General features: G+C 37.9%; 1 protein-coding gene across 2 annotated transcripts in view; it reads left to right on the top strand.

Moving 5' to 3' along the window:
• The window catches only part of LOC105044695 (anaphase-promoting complex subunit 1), a 62683-nt gene that overhangs the window by 33181 nt on the left and 15161 nt on the right, over window positions 1–14341 (top strand). For both annotated transcript variants that reach the window (XM_073257274.1, XM_073257275.1), the window contains exon 19: window positions 12679–12750. In XM_073257274.1, the coding sequence (XP_073113375.1) occupies window positions 12679–12750 (72 nt within the window). The remainder of the gene's footprint in view (window positions 1–12678; window positions 12751–14341) is intronic.

The following is a 14341-nucleotide window of genomic DNA, read 5'->3' as shown; positions in this document are numbered from 1 at the left end:
ATTGGGGTTGAATCCAATTCAATCCCTGGATCTGGGATTGATCAGGCTTTGAATCAGCAGTATAAACGTCCTACCTCTACAGGTATCCACAGAGCCGACCTTAATTGTTTTCTTTTGAATCCTGCTTGCTTGAACCGAAAGTCTGAATATGCTTGAACCAAGCTTGGATAGGGATCAATTCGTGAACCCTTTTGATCTTTCTTTCTTGATTCTTGAAGAAATCAAAAACCTTTCTTGATCCCTCAACTAATCAAGAAGAACAACAAATAAGAAGTGGTTGTAACTAACTCCCAATAAACTTGAGTGGAAGAGAATGAAACCACTAACAACTTGGTGCCAACACTTGACACCAAAGAAAAGAGATGCCGCCCACCTCTCTTTTAGCTCCAAGAGGGACGCAGAGAGAGAGAGGGTGTGGGCTAGAGAGGAGAGGGGGTGTGGGCACAATAATAGGTGGCAACAAGGATGGGAGATCATGAGATCATATGAGAAGTAGGGTTAGGATCCTTTAAATAGACATCTAATGGGTATCTTAATCAAATTAGGATCCCTCCTCCTAATCATATTAGAAGTTCCAACCATAATATATTTGGATCAAATAAATGGGGCACCACCCATAATTCACCCATGCCCACATCCAGTGCTAGGCGTCCCATCATATGGGATCTAATTAAACGCTCATAAATTAGCCTATATGGTTTCATAAATTCGCTTCAAGGATTCTTGATCAAATCAAGATGAATAAAATCAAGAAATTTTTCTTGATTTAATCCAAGCCATAAATTAAGCATCCAACCATTGGAGGCCATTGAATCAAATTCAGTTAGGTTCAAATCAAGTGTAGGAATTGGGTCAATGCTTATCATATAAGTAAACCAACTACAAGAGAAATTAGGTTCATCCAGGTGCTAGCAAGGTTAACATGAACCCAATAGGATTTCTCTAAATCCATATTAATTGGTACTTTATTAGCTAAATTATAACTAATCAAAGTTTTCTTCCTTTATGTGTGACCTCATAGGTTCAATTCTGTCTGGTAGTGAGACATATCATGATCTCTATCATTGGTATCACTGAAACCCCTTTCAGTGGGTCGGAACAGTTTCACTCTTGCTTGATCAGGATCATTGATCCAAAATGATCTTATTGAGTTCTCACAATCCATCAGTGACATCTAGCAATATGTAGTGACAAATCTAGCAAAACCGAAATAGAACCTTTAGGTGTAGTTAATGTATGATACAGTTCCTCTATTGTGAGTTCCGACTAGATTGTAGGTCATAGATAAATCGTCAAACCTCATCATCAGTCACATGATAGATTCAATCAGCTTAAGTCCAATAGTGATTCTAAATAAATTTTTTTTTTCATCAATCACATTGCTATGATCATAGACTTGTGGATTCAGCTTCTCAAATCTCATGGGACTACTACTTTCTATCAAGGTTGATAGATCCCATCTAAATGCATACGTTGCTCACACAGCTCAGCTAACTGAAGCCAACATCCATTATAAAAATTCATAATTGAGTCAATGCTTATGTGTAGTCAAACTACAGCAGTCTTACTGTGAGCAACTGACATCGGAAGTCAAAGGACCAGTCACACAACTACAGTATCGAGATGATCATTGACGATTAAATAGAAATTCATATGATCTCTTGTATGGTCACGCTCAGTACTAGTTATTTTTTAACAAGTATCTGCACTAGCCGCTCAGTGTCTCTATACCGTAGATTAGAGACTCATCTATTTCGAAGAAAGCGAATCGTGCGTCGCTCTCTGGATCGATCACCGTCTTTATGACTATCCTATGATCGGGAGCAATTTAGGAATCGATCATACATGACTCTAATTCTCAACACTTGAGAATATGTATTGTAACATCAATTCTAAGAATGATTCAAGAACACATAACACTTGGATGGAAAAAAAAATTTATCCTTTATTGATTAAATCAATAGTTTAAAATACAAATTTATGTCATAGAATGAATAATGTGGCAGTACAATTGGCTTCTAGGACATACATCTAACAATCTTCCACTTGGACTAAAGTTAATTGGCCATTAATCTAAGCCCCATCTTCTCAAGATGGGCTTCCATTTTGGGCTGGCTCAACTGATTTGTCAGTGGGTCTGTCACATTATCCCCGGAGTCTATTCTTCGCACCTCGACATATTGCTTCTCGAAGTAGTCGCGTATGATATGGAACTACTGTTCAATATGCTTTGATTTTTGATGAGATCAGAGCTCCTTAGCAAGTGTTATAGCTTCATTGTTGTCGCAGTATAGTGGTATGGCATCCGATGTCATTGCACCAAGTTCTGTGGCAAATTTTTTGAACTAAAAGCTTTCTTTTGCAGCATCCGAAGAAGCGATATACTAAGCCTCTGTGGTCGAATCTGTGATGATGCTCTGCTTGCAACACTTTCAGCTGATTGCACCATCATTACAAATGAACACATCTCGATGTAGACTTTCTATCATCGGGATCCAATATGAAGTCCGAATCTGTATAACCCTCAATCCGCAATTCAGATGCTCCTCCAAAGATCAAAAACAAATCTTTAGTCCTTTGTAAGTACTTGAGGATGTTCTTCACAGCTATTCAATGCTTCTCGTCTAGATTCGACTGATACCTGTTCGTGACACTCACAGCAAGGATAATATCAGGTTGAGTACATAGCATGGCGTACATGAGGCTCTTTATCGTCGAAGCATAAGGGATCTTACTCATGCGTTCGATCTTCTCAAAAGTGGTTGAACACGTCTTGGAGAGTCGAATGCCACACCTAAGGGGTAGCAAATCCCTTTTGGAGTTTTTCATACTGAACTGCTTCAGCACTTTCTCTATGTACACTTTTTGTGACAGGCCAAGCATCCTTCTAGATCTATCTCTATAGATCTTTATCTCAAGGATATAGTACGCTTTCCTTAAGTCTTTCATGGTGAATTCCTTAGACAACCAAGCTTTGATTGAGGTCAACATGAGAATATCATTCACAATGAGGAGGATATCATCCACGTACAATACGGAGAAGAGAAGCGTGCTCTCACTGATCTTTTTATAAACACAAGGTTCTTCTTCATTTTTGATGAAACCAAATAATTTGATTGCATCATCGAAACGAAGATTCCAGCTTCGAGAGATCTGCTTTAGTCCATAGATGGATTTTTGCAGCTTGCAGGCTCGGTGATCACTATCACCTGACGTGAAATCTAGAAGCTACTCCATATAGATATTTTCTTCAAGATATCCATTTAGAAAGGTAGTTTTCACATTCATCTGTCAGATTTCATAATCATATTAAGCTGCAACAGCAAGAATGTATGGATGGATTTCAGCACGGCTATAGGTGAAAATGTGTCATGATAGTCAATGCCTTCATGTTGACTATAATCCTTCGCCACCAGCCTTACCTTATAGGTCTCTATCTTACCATCAGTATCTATTTTTCTTTTGTAGATCCATTTATGTCTAATGGGAATAATTTTTTTAGGTGGATCCACTAAGGTCCATACCTGATTCGAGTGGATTGAGTCAATTTCTGACTTCATTGCATCTAACCATTTTTCAGAATCGATGTCAGACATCGTCTCGTCAAAAGTACTAGGATCATCACCATGACTCCCATCTCTCACAAGGAACACTTCTTCTATATCCTCTTTTAGCATATCCATGTATCTTTCAGGAGGATAGGAGGTTCTATCTGATTTACGAGGTAGAACATTAGTTACTAGCTCATTATGGATGGATTTCTGAGGATCTATAGTTCGTTGCTCTTCAGAGACATTCTCGTCAAGCTCAACTAACCTCCCACTACCATCATTCTGGATGAATTATTTTTCTAGGAACGTGGTATTGTGACTCACAATCACATTGTGATCTTGTGAAAAGTAAAAGTAGTACCTCATGGATTCTTTGGGATATCTTATAAACCGAGCTATAATAGATCTATCCTTTAATTTGTCAGCTTTCTATCTTTTGACATAGGTTGGACATCCTCAAGTCTTAAGGTAACTCAGACTCAATTTTTTATCGTGCCACATCTCATATGGTGTGGTAGAAAAAAATTTAGAAGGAATTCTATTTAAAATATGCATCGCGGTAAGTAATGCGTGTCCCCAAAGAAATACGGTAAATCAGTGAAGCTTATTATAGATCGGACCATATCTAATAGGGTTCTATTTCTTCTTTCGGATATTTCGTTGAGTTGAGGTGTGTCGGAAGGAGTCTATCGAGAGACTATGCCATTTTTCTTAAGATTTTTTAGAAATTCAGCACTTAGGTATTTTCCTCGATCAAATCGAAGGATTTTAATGGGTTTACTTATTTGCTTCTTTATCTCGTGCCTGAATTCTTTGAACCTTTCTAAGGCTTCAGACTTGTGTTTCATGAGAAACACACATCCGTACTGTGACAGATCATCAGTAAATATAATGAAGTAGCTATAACCATCTTTGGCTTGCACATCAAATGGGCCACACACGTCGGTGTGTATCAGGGTTAGTAACTTATTGGCCCTTTTTCCTTGTCCCACAAAGGGTAACCTAGTCATTTTTTCTCGAAGATATGATTCACAGGCCGGAATTGACTCAGATTTAACTAAGTCTAGGATCCCATCCCTTTTCAATTTGTTTATCCTGTCATCTCTAATATGGCCAAACCTATGGTGCCACAAGTACTTATAGTTAAACTCATCTCTGGGTCTCTTTTGGCCTACAGCACTCACTACTTATTTAGATTCACATTAGCATCAACATGCAAGTGATAAAGACTGTCAATCAAAAGATCAGATGCAATCAATTTATTTTGTAAATAAATAGATCAATAGTCTTTATTAAATTGAAAAACAAATCCATCTTGTGCTAGTACAGAAATCGAAATCAAATTTTGGCTAACTATAGGAATAAAATAAGTCTTTTAAATCTAATCTAAAACCTAACGATAATTGAAGAAGGTAGGTTCTAACGGCTTTTGTAGCAACTTTTGCTCCATTGCCGATCCGAAGGATTATGTCACCTTGTCTCAACCTCCTACTTTTTATTAGATCCTGTTTTGAAGTACATATATAAGCACTAGAATCAGAGTTCAATACCTAACTAGAAGCAGAAGAAACCATTAGGTTAGATTCTATTATGAGCATACCTTCAGAAGGTTGTTCACTCTTTTTTATTTTTAGGCTCTCCAAGTAAGATAGACAGTTTCTTCTTCAATGACCATCGGAGTTGTAGTGGAAATATTTTTTCTTCTTCACAGCTTTCTTCGGAGTGTCTTTCTTAGGTTTGCTCTCTTTCTTCTACTTCTTTGCAGGCTTATTCTTTTTCTTTCTTTGAGACTTTCTCTTGGAAGGTGTCCGCTCAACAGCAAGAACAAAGCTTTTTGAACTTTTCAAGGTACCCTCAGCAGTGACTAGCATATTGATCAATTCGGATAAGTTGCAGTCCAATTTGTTCATATGGTAGTTTATGATAAACTGTCCAAACAAACTAGTCAGAGATTGGAGGATCAAATCCATCTTTAACCCCCTCTGCATAGTGAGCTCGAGCTTCTTAAGCTCCTCAAGATCCTTGATCTGTTGGGAATAGTGTCCCAAAGCCAATCGTCAGCCTGTTGACGGTTGTGCTCCTTTTGTATTAGTACATGAATTATAAATAAATAAAAGTTATTTTGGTATTTTTTCATCACAAATGTTTCATCTTCTAATGAACTCCTGTGTTGTGGTGAAGTCCTTAGGACTATTTAGACTCGACAAAGGAGGATTTGTCGCTTAGTCCTTAAATATGTTCGCGATCAAATGATACGTTGTTACCAAGGACGACAACATTTATCGAGCATAGGTCGTTGTGTGCCATATGGGTTGGTTGTCCTCATAATCAAAGAGTGTGGAGACACTGGTATGGCATACAGGTGAGATGTAATGGTACATCTGCACTGAACGTGACCAACTCCGGAGCTATTTCTGCTGTCAAGATTTGCTCCGATGGGATATGGGTATAAATGTCCCTCCGACCTGAGACCGCCACGGTGACTTGCAAGCAACTCACTGCACTTAGGCACTGGACTACCTGAATTTCTAATTCAGTGACGGAAGGTTGCTGGGTGTAGTCAAGTACTTGACTTGTCGGTGCGTGTGTCAAGATGGGATTGACCACTCCAGTTTAGGAGCTGTGTACAGTCGTGTTTCAATTTAGCAAAACCTTGGTCAGGGTAGTCCTAGTGAGGAGTCACAGGACTAATTGAGTTGAGCACGATTCGGATGATATCATCAGGGTTGACAGTTTAACCCTGAGTCATCCTAAACACAGGGATCAAAAGGGATGAATTATACGGTAACCATATTCACGTAGGTTCTGAATGTTGCGATTGCGATTATTCGACCTATCCGATCGTCGGGTACCATTGCTAGATGGTCACTTCGATTAGTACAGAAATTGGTTCCTGTGCTACTGGCTTAGGTTCGAATCTGCGGGGTCACACACATTAGAGGTTCCTTTCTGATCTAATGGCTGATTATGAGTCTTATCTATCTGGGACTCTATGATTGAGAATTAGGATTCTCTAATCATGAGTTCCACACATTTTGGGTACCGGGGTCAAAATTTTGAATTTCAAATTTTGAATTTCAAATTTTGAATTTGAAATTTGAACTCTTTGATCAGGGTTTCATATCGATGGTCTCTGATGCCTGATTGCCCATCAGATTTGGACTCAATATTTATGAGAGGTTTAATTAGTGATTTAATCACTAATTAACTCAATTTGATTGAGTAATTATTTTTGGATCAAGTCCAATTGAATTGGATTCAGTTTGGATTGACCCGATTAGGTTAAATGTTGACCTAATCGCTAAGGTGGTTTAGTCCCTGATTTGATCAGGGGTTAGGTTTAGTTAATTCCTGATTTGATTAGGATTTTATTAAGCCTAATTAAGCCTAATTATGTTGGGTTTAATTTGGTCTAATTGTGCTCAACCTATTTTAAACTAGGTTGGCTCAATTTGAATCAAACCACCTTGTTTTAAATTTCCTGCGTCACCCAACTTCCTTGCACCCATTTGAATTCACGAGAAAAAACTTCTCGTGAAATTTTTCTCACGCAAAACCCTTCCCCACGTCCTCATTTGTGCGCCATATGGATGGATAAAATAATTAGTTAGCCATTCAAATTCAAAGCATGTTTGAATTTGAATGGATAACTTATCACTTGCCCTTTCATCCTTATCCATTTTGTGCGCCACATTACTTACACGAGAAAAGGTTTCTCGTGAAACTTTTTCCACGCACAAAGAGCCACGCCCCTTCTCTTCTCACGCCCAAAAAGATAGGGATAAGTTGGTTTTCGTTTGAATTCAAATTTGATTTGAATTCAAATGTGTAACCTCTTGTCTTTATCCTCTCACGCGGATAAGACACGTTTGACGTTGTTTTAAAAAGAGGAGAAAGGTGGGACGTCCGTAGAAAAATTAGGAGAGAAACTTTGGGGCGTGAGGAAGGCTTCTGCGCAAGGTGAAGGTCCAAAACCTTCTAAGAGAAAAAGAAAGAAAAGAGAGAAAATTGGGCGCAGGGTTTTTGGTGTGTACCCTAGGGTTTCTACCTAGGGTTCGGGAAGTGAGATTGGTGTGCCACGAGTGTCGTGAGTCCATCAAATTTCAGAGAGAGATCCATCAGCCTCTCAAGTAACTGTGCAGACGATCCGGAGCGTCCGAGAAGTCGGCACACATCGATCGAAGGAGTTCGATCAACATCTGCCATCAAAAGGGTGAAATCACGAACTAGCATTCGTGAGGAGCTGATCAGACGGGAGCTTCGTGTGGACGATCCGCAGAGGCCAGACAGTTGGGTGGCTGCGACGTGACGATCAGAGCCCTCCGACGGTGATCAGATTGCGGTGATCGACTACCCGCAAAAGGTGATGTGTTCTGAACACAGTACTGTAAAACGTTTACTGATTCAAATTTGAATTTCAAATTTAAATGCATGCTGTTGTATCATCTTTAGATCCTAGTGTAGGGTTAATTAGTATTAATTAATGAGATTAATTAATAATTCCGCTGTAAAATAGTAATTTTGAAAAAGTTTTAAAATTACCATTTTGCCCCTGCACTAAATTTTCGCTTCATGATCATTGTCATATAATGATCGTGGACTGACTGTCCGTCGCGCATTTTCATATTGAACAACCGTTTGGACAATTCGAAGTGCGTGGTCGGACTCTACTCACCATACAACTCTTGCAGGTGAGTGATCATGGCACGGGCAATGGGCATGTGCTCATGCTGGCTCTGCAATTCGTTTGATATAGAAGCCAACACATAGCTCTTCATCCTAAGGTCATCATCCGTTCAGTTGTCCAGAGCAGCTCTTTGCTCTGCCGTAGGATGGGATGGTAAAGTTGGGACATCCTGGTCGAGTACATACCCAATCTTTTCGAATGTCGGGACTATCCTGAGATTCCTGAGTCAATCCTTAAAATTTATGCCAGTCAGACGGTTGGTTTCAAGGATGCGGACTAGTGGGTTAGAGGTCGATATTGTTTATCTGCGAGAGTAGAGATTCTAGTTAGACATTTGTATTTAAATTTATATTTGCTTTAGGAACTTTTAGATGCAAATAGACTCCCATTATTTTTTCGGATTCCAACACTCTCTGGGTGGAAAGTGAAAATCTGATGCGACCAATGCAAGGTTTTTAGTGGGTGTTGCGGTCCCATCGATATCATGCACCTCACCTAACAGTTATTGGTGACACGCACACGAATGTGTAGGCAATTCTTTGCCCAGATGTTTCTCCAAGCGTATTGCAGCGACTTGGTCTCTATGTCATAAGAGCTCAGATAATACATATTGCCCCACTTCTTAGTTAAGTCGGATCCACCGCTTACGAGCAAGTGTGAAGCCGTTATTGAGTCCCTCAGATAACACATATTGGGCCCAATTCCATTTTCACCTGGGAGCAACTTTTTGTTAGTATAGTGGTTGCGTGTTTTCGATGTAACTGAACCACTGTAACCAGTTGAGAACAGTCAACATCAGTACCACGCCTGCACTTCTATAATGGTGGAAGATCATAAGGCTTAATATTGATTAGGAAGGTTTAGGTCAGGTCTCATCTAATCAGTCATCACATGATCGATCTAACTGGCATGGGCTAAACTAAAACGCCTTGGCAACTAATGAACTCAATCATCCAATTAGTCAGATAAGTGAGATCGACGGGAGGGTACGCTATTGACTCGCTGTAGGCTTAATTGTCTAGGTGAGTAGCCTCCCAATTAAAAATCATCGATCGAGACTTGCCTTAGACACCAAATAGCTTATTGATTTCAATTAGTCAACTTAGGTGAATCGGATTCGAATCATGAAGCCGAATTAGGTCCTTAGATTGATTCGATTCTATATATAGGGTTCAATCGACTCAATCTACAATACTTGTAGAATCATAAGCTCAATTGATCTAACCCAAATCAACACTTGACTTGGTTTAATCAATAGTTACATCGATTTTGACCTAATATGATTTAATCATAACTTAAGATGCAATCCAATTATATGACCTAATGCAAAATTATCCATGTCCAACAATTCATGCACACACTATTTTCAGATCATAAAAATAAATTTTAAATTTAAATTCATTGCATAAAAAATAAATTTTGATTTTCGAAATATTTTCAGAACATGCATACTATCATACATCATATATATTAAAAATTTTAGATTTTTCAAAAATTAATTTCAGATCTAAATATACCATTATATATTTTGCATACACGAAAAATTCAGATCGCAGATCGCAGAAATTTAATTTCTAACCTATGTATGCTTTCATGCATCGCATATATGATTACAAATTAGAACTAAAATGCTTTTCAGATCTGAACATAAATGCATACATCTCATGTATGATCTAAAATCAGAATTTTAAAAATAGTTTTTCAGACTTTTATGCTACTTTCATATATATAAATATGTGACTTTGATACCACTGTTGGATTTTCTACAGGTGCTAGTGCATGTGGATTTCAAAATTTTTCTAAATCCAAGACGCAGCGGAAAAATCAGATTAAAATACTTTTAATCTAAGCATGCATTCATCATATAAAAGCACTTATGGATCTAGTTCATATGCTGAAATTAACATAAACTGATTTTAGGATAAATGAAGAAAGTCTATAATCAATTCACATATCTGAATTGCTTTCTTTTACCTCAAACCTGCAATTGGGGTTGAATCCAATTCAATCCTTGGATCTGGGGTTGATCAGGCTCTGAATCAGCAGCACAAGCACTCTGTCTCTACGGGTATCCACAGGGTCGATCTCAATTATTTTCTCTTGGATCCTGCTTGCTTGAATCGAAAGCCTGAGTAAGCTTGAACCAAGCCTGGATGGGGATCAATTCATGAACCCTTTTGATATTTCTTTTTTGATTTTTGAAGAAATCAAGAATCTTCCTTGATCTCTTAACTAATCAAGAAGAACAACAAATAAGAAGTGGTTGTAACTAACTCCCAACAAACTTCAGAGAAAGAGGATGAAACCACCAACAACTTGGCGCCAACACTTGACACCAAAGAAAAGGGATGCCACCCAACTCTTTTTTAGCTTCAATAGGGATGCCTAGAGAGAGGGTGTGGGCTAGAGAGAGAGAGGAGAGGGGGGCGTGGGCACAGTAATAGGTGACGACAAGGATTGAAGATCATGAGATCATATGAGAAGTAGGGCTAGGATCTTTTAAATAGACATCTAATGGGTATCTTAATCAAATTAGGATCCCTCCTCCTAATCATATTAGAAGTCCTAGCCATAAATATTTGGACCAAATAAATGAGATGCCACCCATAATTCACCCATGCCCACACCCAGTGCTAGGCGTCCCATCGTATGGGATCCAATTAAACGCTCATAAATTAGTCCACATGTTTTCATAAATTTACTTCAAGGATTCTTGATCAAATCAAGATGAATAAAATCAAGAAACTCTTTCTTGATTTAATCCAAGTCGTAAATTAAGCATCCAACCATTGGAGGCCATTAAATCAAATTCAATTAGGTTTAAATCAAATGTAATAATTGGGCCAATGCTTATCATATAAACAAATCAACTACAAGAGAAATTGGGTTTATCCAGGTGCTAGCAAGGTTAACATGAATCCAATAGGATTTCTCTAAATATATATTAATTGGTACTTCATAAGCCCAATTATAATTAATTAAGGTCTTCTCTTTTTATGTGTGATCCCATAGATTCAATTTTGTCTGGTAGTAAGACATACCATGATCTCTATCATAGATATCACTAAAATCTCTTTCAGTGGGCCAGAACAGTTTCACTCTTACTTGACAAGAATCATTGATCCAAAATGATCCTATTGAGTTCTCACAATCCACCAGTGACATCTAGCAATATGTAGTGGCAACTCAGAAGAACCAAAATAGAACCTCTAGGTGTAGTTAATGTATGATACAGTCCCTTTATCATGAATTTCGACTAGATGGTAGGTCATGGATAAATTGTCAAAGCTTATCATCAGTCATATGATAGATCCGATCAGTTCAAGTCTAATAATGATTCTAAATGAATTTTTTTTTCATTAAGCATACTGCTATGGCCATAGATTTGTGGACTCAACTTCTCAAATCTTATAAGATTACTCTCTATCAAGATCGATAGATCCCATCTAGATGCATACGTTGCTCGCACAGCACAGTTAACTGAAGCCAATATCTACTACAAAAACTCATAATTGAGTCAATGCTTATGTGTAGTCAAACTACAGCAGTCTTACTGTGAGCAACTGTGACACTGCAGGTCAAAGGATCAGTCACATGATTACAGCATTAAGATGATCATTGACGATTGGATAGAAATCCATGTGATCTCTCGTATGGTCATGCTCAATTCTAGTTGTTCTCTAACAACTACCCGCACTAACCGCTCAGTACTAGCCGCTCAGTGTCTTTACACTGTAGACTAGAGACTCATCTATTCCGAAGAAAACGAATCGTGCGCTAGTCTATTTGGATCGATCACCGTTTCCATGACTATCCTATAATCGGGAGTAATTTAGGAATCGATCATACATGGCTCTAATTCTCAATACTTGAGAATATGTATCGTGACATCAATTTCAAGGACGATTCAAGTACACATAATACTTGAATAAAAAAAGAAAACTTGCCCTTTATTGATTAAATAAATAGTTTAAAGTACAAATTTGTGTCATAGAATGAATAATGTGTCAGCCAACAATTGGCTTTTAGGATATACATCTAACACATGGAACTTACAATCTTTCCCACCACTTCCAACCCTTCCCTCCTGCCAAAAAAGAAACCACTGATTCTGTTGCAAGATGTCTATGGATTGTTGACAGTCCAAAATAGGCTGTTAAATGTTATGGTATTGTTCCTTATGCATTGACCGAATTCTAGTTGGATTCTTCAGGTTGTTAATTATGATGATAGTGGTTAATGCAAGTGTTTGTCTTGTATTAATTCATGCTTTCTTTAATTGGGATTTAGTGGTTTACGTCTGTTGGAAACTTGTTAGAATTTTGTTGTCTATCTGGTCTTTGATGACCATGATGCTTGTTATTACTTTTCCTCCCTCTTTTCTTTCGAAATTATTTGACATGATTTTATGTGAAGATGTTTACAACTGTTTCTTTTCAGATGCTTTATCTTCATATTCCTTCTCGATATCCGTCATCCTTCCCAGAAGTGGAGTTGCCAACAATTTTGCAGGTCTATCCCCCCCTCCCTCCCCCCCCCCCCCCCCCCCCCTCTCTCTCTCTCTTGCATGCACGTGCTCTCACACATGATGTTCTGAATTGCGTCTTCCTCCTGTTTTATGAATTATATGCTTTAAATTTTTTCACTTAGCGTAATAAAACTGGCATCTTACTGTTATGAGGTTGATAACTGAAGAATAATTCTTTGCTTTCTTAAATTTAATTTTATATGTGATGTTTCCTAGTATACAGTTTCTGACGTTGCTCAATGCTGAGAGAATGTAAACATTACACATTGGGGGATAAAACCTTTTTTTATCCTTCTTCTGGACGGAGAGTGGCCTGAAGGCAACTGCCAATTATCTTAAAAATATTACAATGAGCGATGTCCTTTCCTAGGAGAGATGCACTGTAACTAAAGGTCAATCTACTGAACTAGTGAGGATGATCAACAACTCAATAAGGAAATGAAAAACTGTTAACCATTGAAGAGGACTGAAGAAGGCAATATCTATGATACAGATCAACTGATCTCTCTGAGTGAAATTTGAGATTTTTTATTTGATTATTATTAGTCCAGTCCATCAAATATATTCATCTATGTGCCCCTTTTTGATTACTGGCTAATTTGTATACTTTTGATATCTGAGGCTAGGGTTGCAATTTTTTGGGATGTAATGTGTTTTTGCTGCTTCACCATCCAAATATGCATCAGAAACTGTTGTCTGAAAGTTTTGCAGCAGAGTGAAGGTAGTTTTAGGTACAATATTTGGAAGTGAGGGAAGATGTGAGTTGATGTAATGTTCTGTATAGGAGTGAAGATGATTTTAAGGGTTGAAATATGGTTTCCAAACTGATATTTCATCTTATTTAATGGGTTCTGTATGAGATAAAGTGACAGTTGAGGAAAGAAGAGTTTCTAAGACGATCTGATTTCAGATCTGGGTACTGGTTTTGTAAAAGAATGAAGCATAGCAGGAGACTGTAGACATAGAAAACTTGTCAACAGTACGTGCACAGTTTTCACTGAGAACAATCTATGTAAATTAGAACTAGTTTGTATCTCTCCCTCTCCATCCTTCTCAGAACACCTCTTACCCATTTGATAAACTGAGAAAAACCCAAATTAGTGGGGTAAATTGCTGCTAGGGTGGACAACTAATGCAAACAAAAACTAGATCCCTAATGATCATAATGACCAGATGTGGACCATTTTACAACTACCTAAACTCAGGCTCAAAATTAAAAATATTAGAGGATGAAATATGAAACAACACAACCTACATGGTATTTTAAGTTTGGATGGGATTTTTAAAATAATTGATGGAAATGGTTGGGGTCTTATCTACAAATTTCTCTTGAATCCTACTCTAGAAATATAGTTGCACTAAAGAGCTCTGGGGAAAGAAAATGGCAAGTGTCTTTTTGTGTGGGATCTTTCTCTTCTCATAAAAAATGCAAATTTTTCTCAAGTTTACAAGTTTACAACTTTACATTAAGTAGAGCCATCTATTTATTTGGTTTGCACGACATGTCCAATTTTTGTGATCATTAATTGCTTCCTCTGACATGAAGCTACCATGCTTCCACTCATGTGAATTGCG

The sequence above is a fragment of the Elaeis guineensis genome, chromosome 5, assembly GCF_000442705.2.
Source record: "Elaeis guineensis isolate ETL-2024a chromosome 5, EG11, whole genome shotgun sequence".
NCBI lineage: Eukaryota > Viridiplantae > Streptophyta > Magnoliopsida > Arecales > Arecaceae > Elaeis > Elaeis guineensis.
Note: the sequence above shows the minus strand (reverse complement) of the source record. Positions and strands in the feature narration are given on the sequence as shown.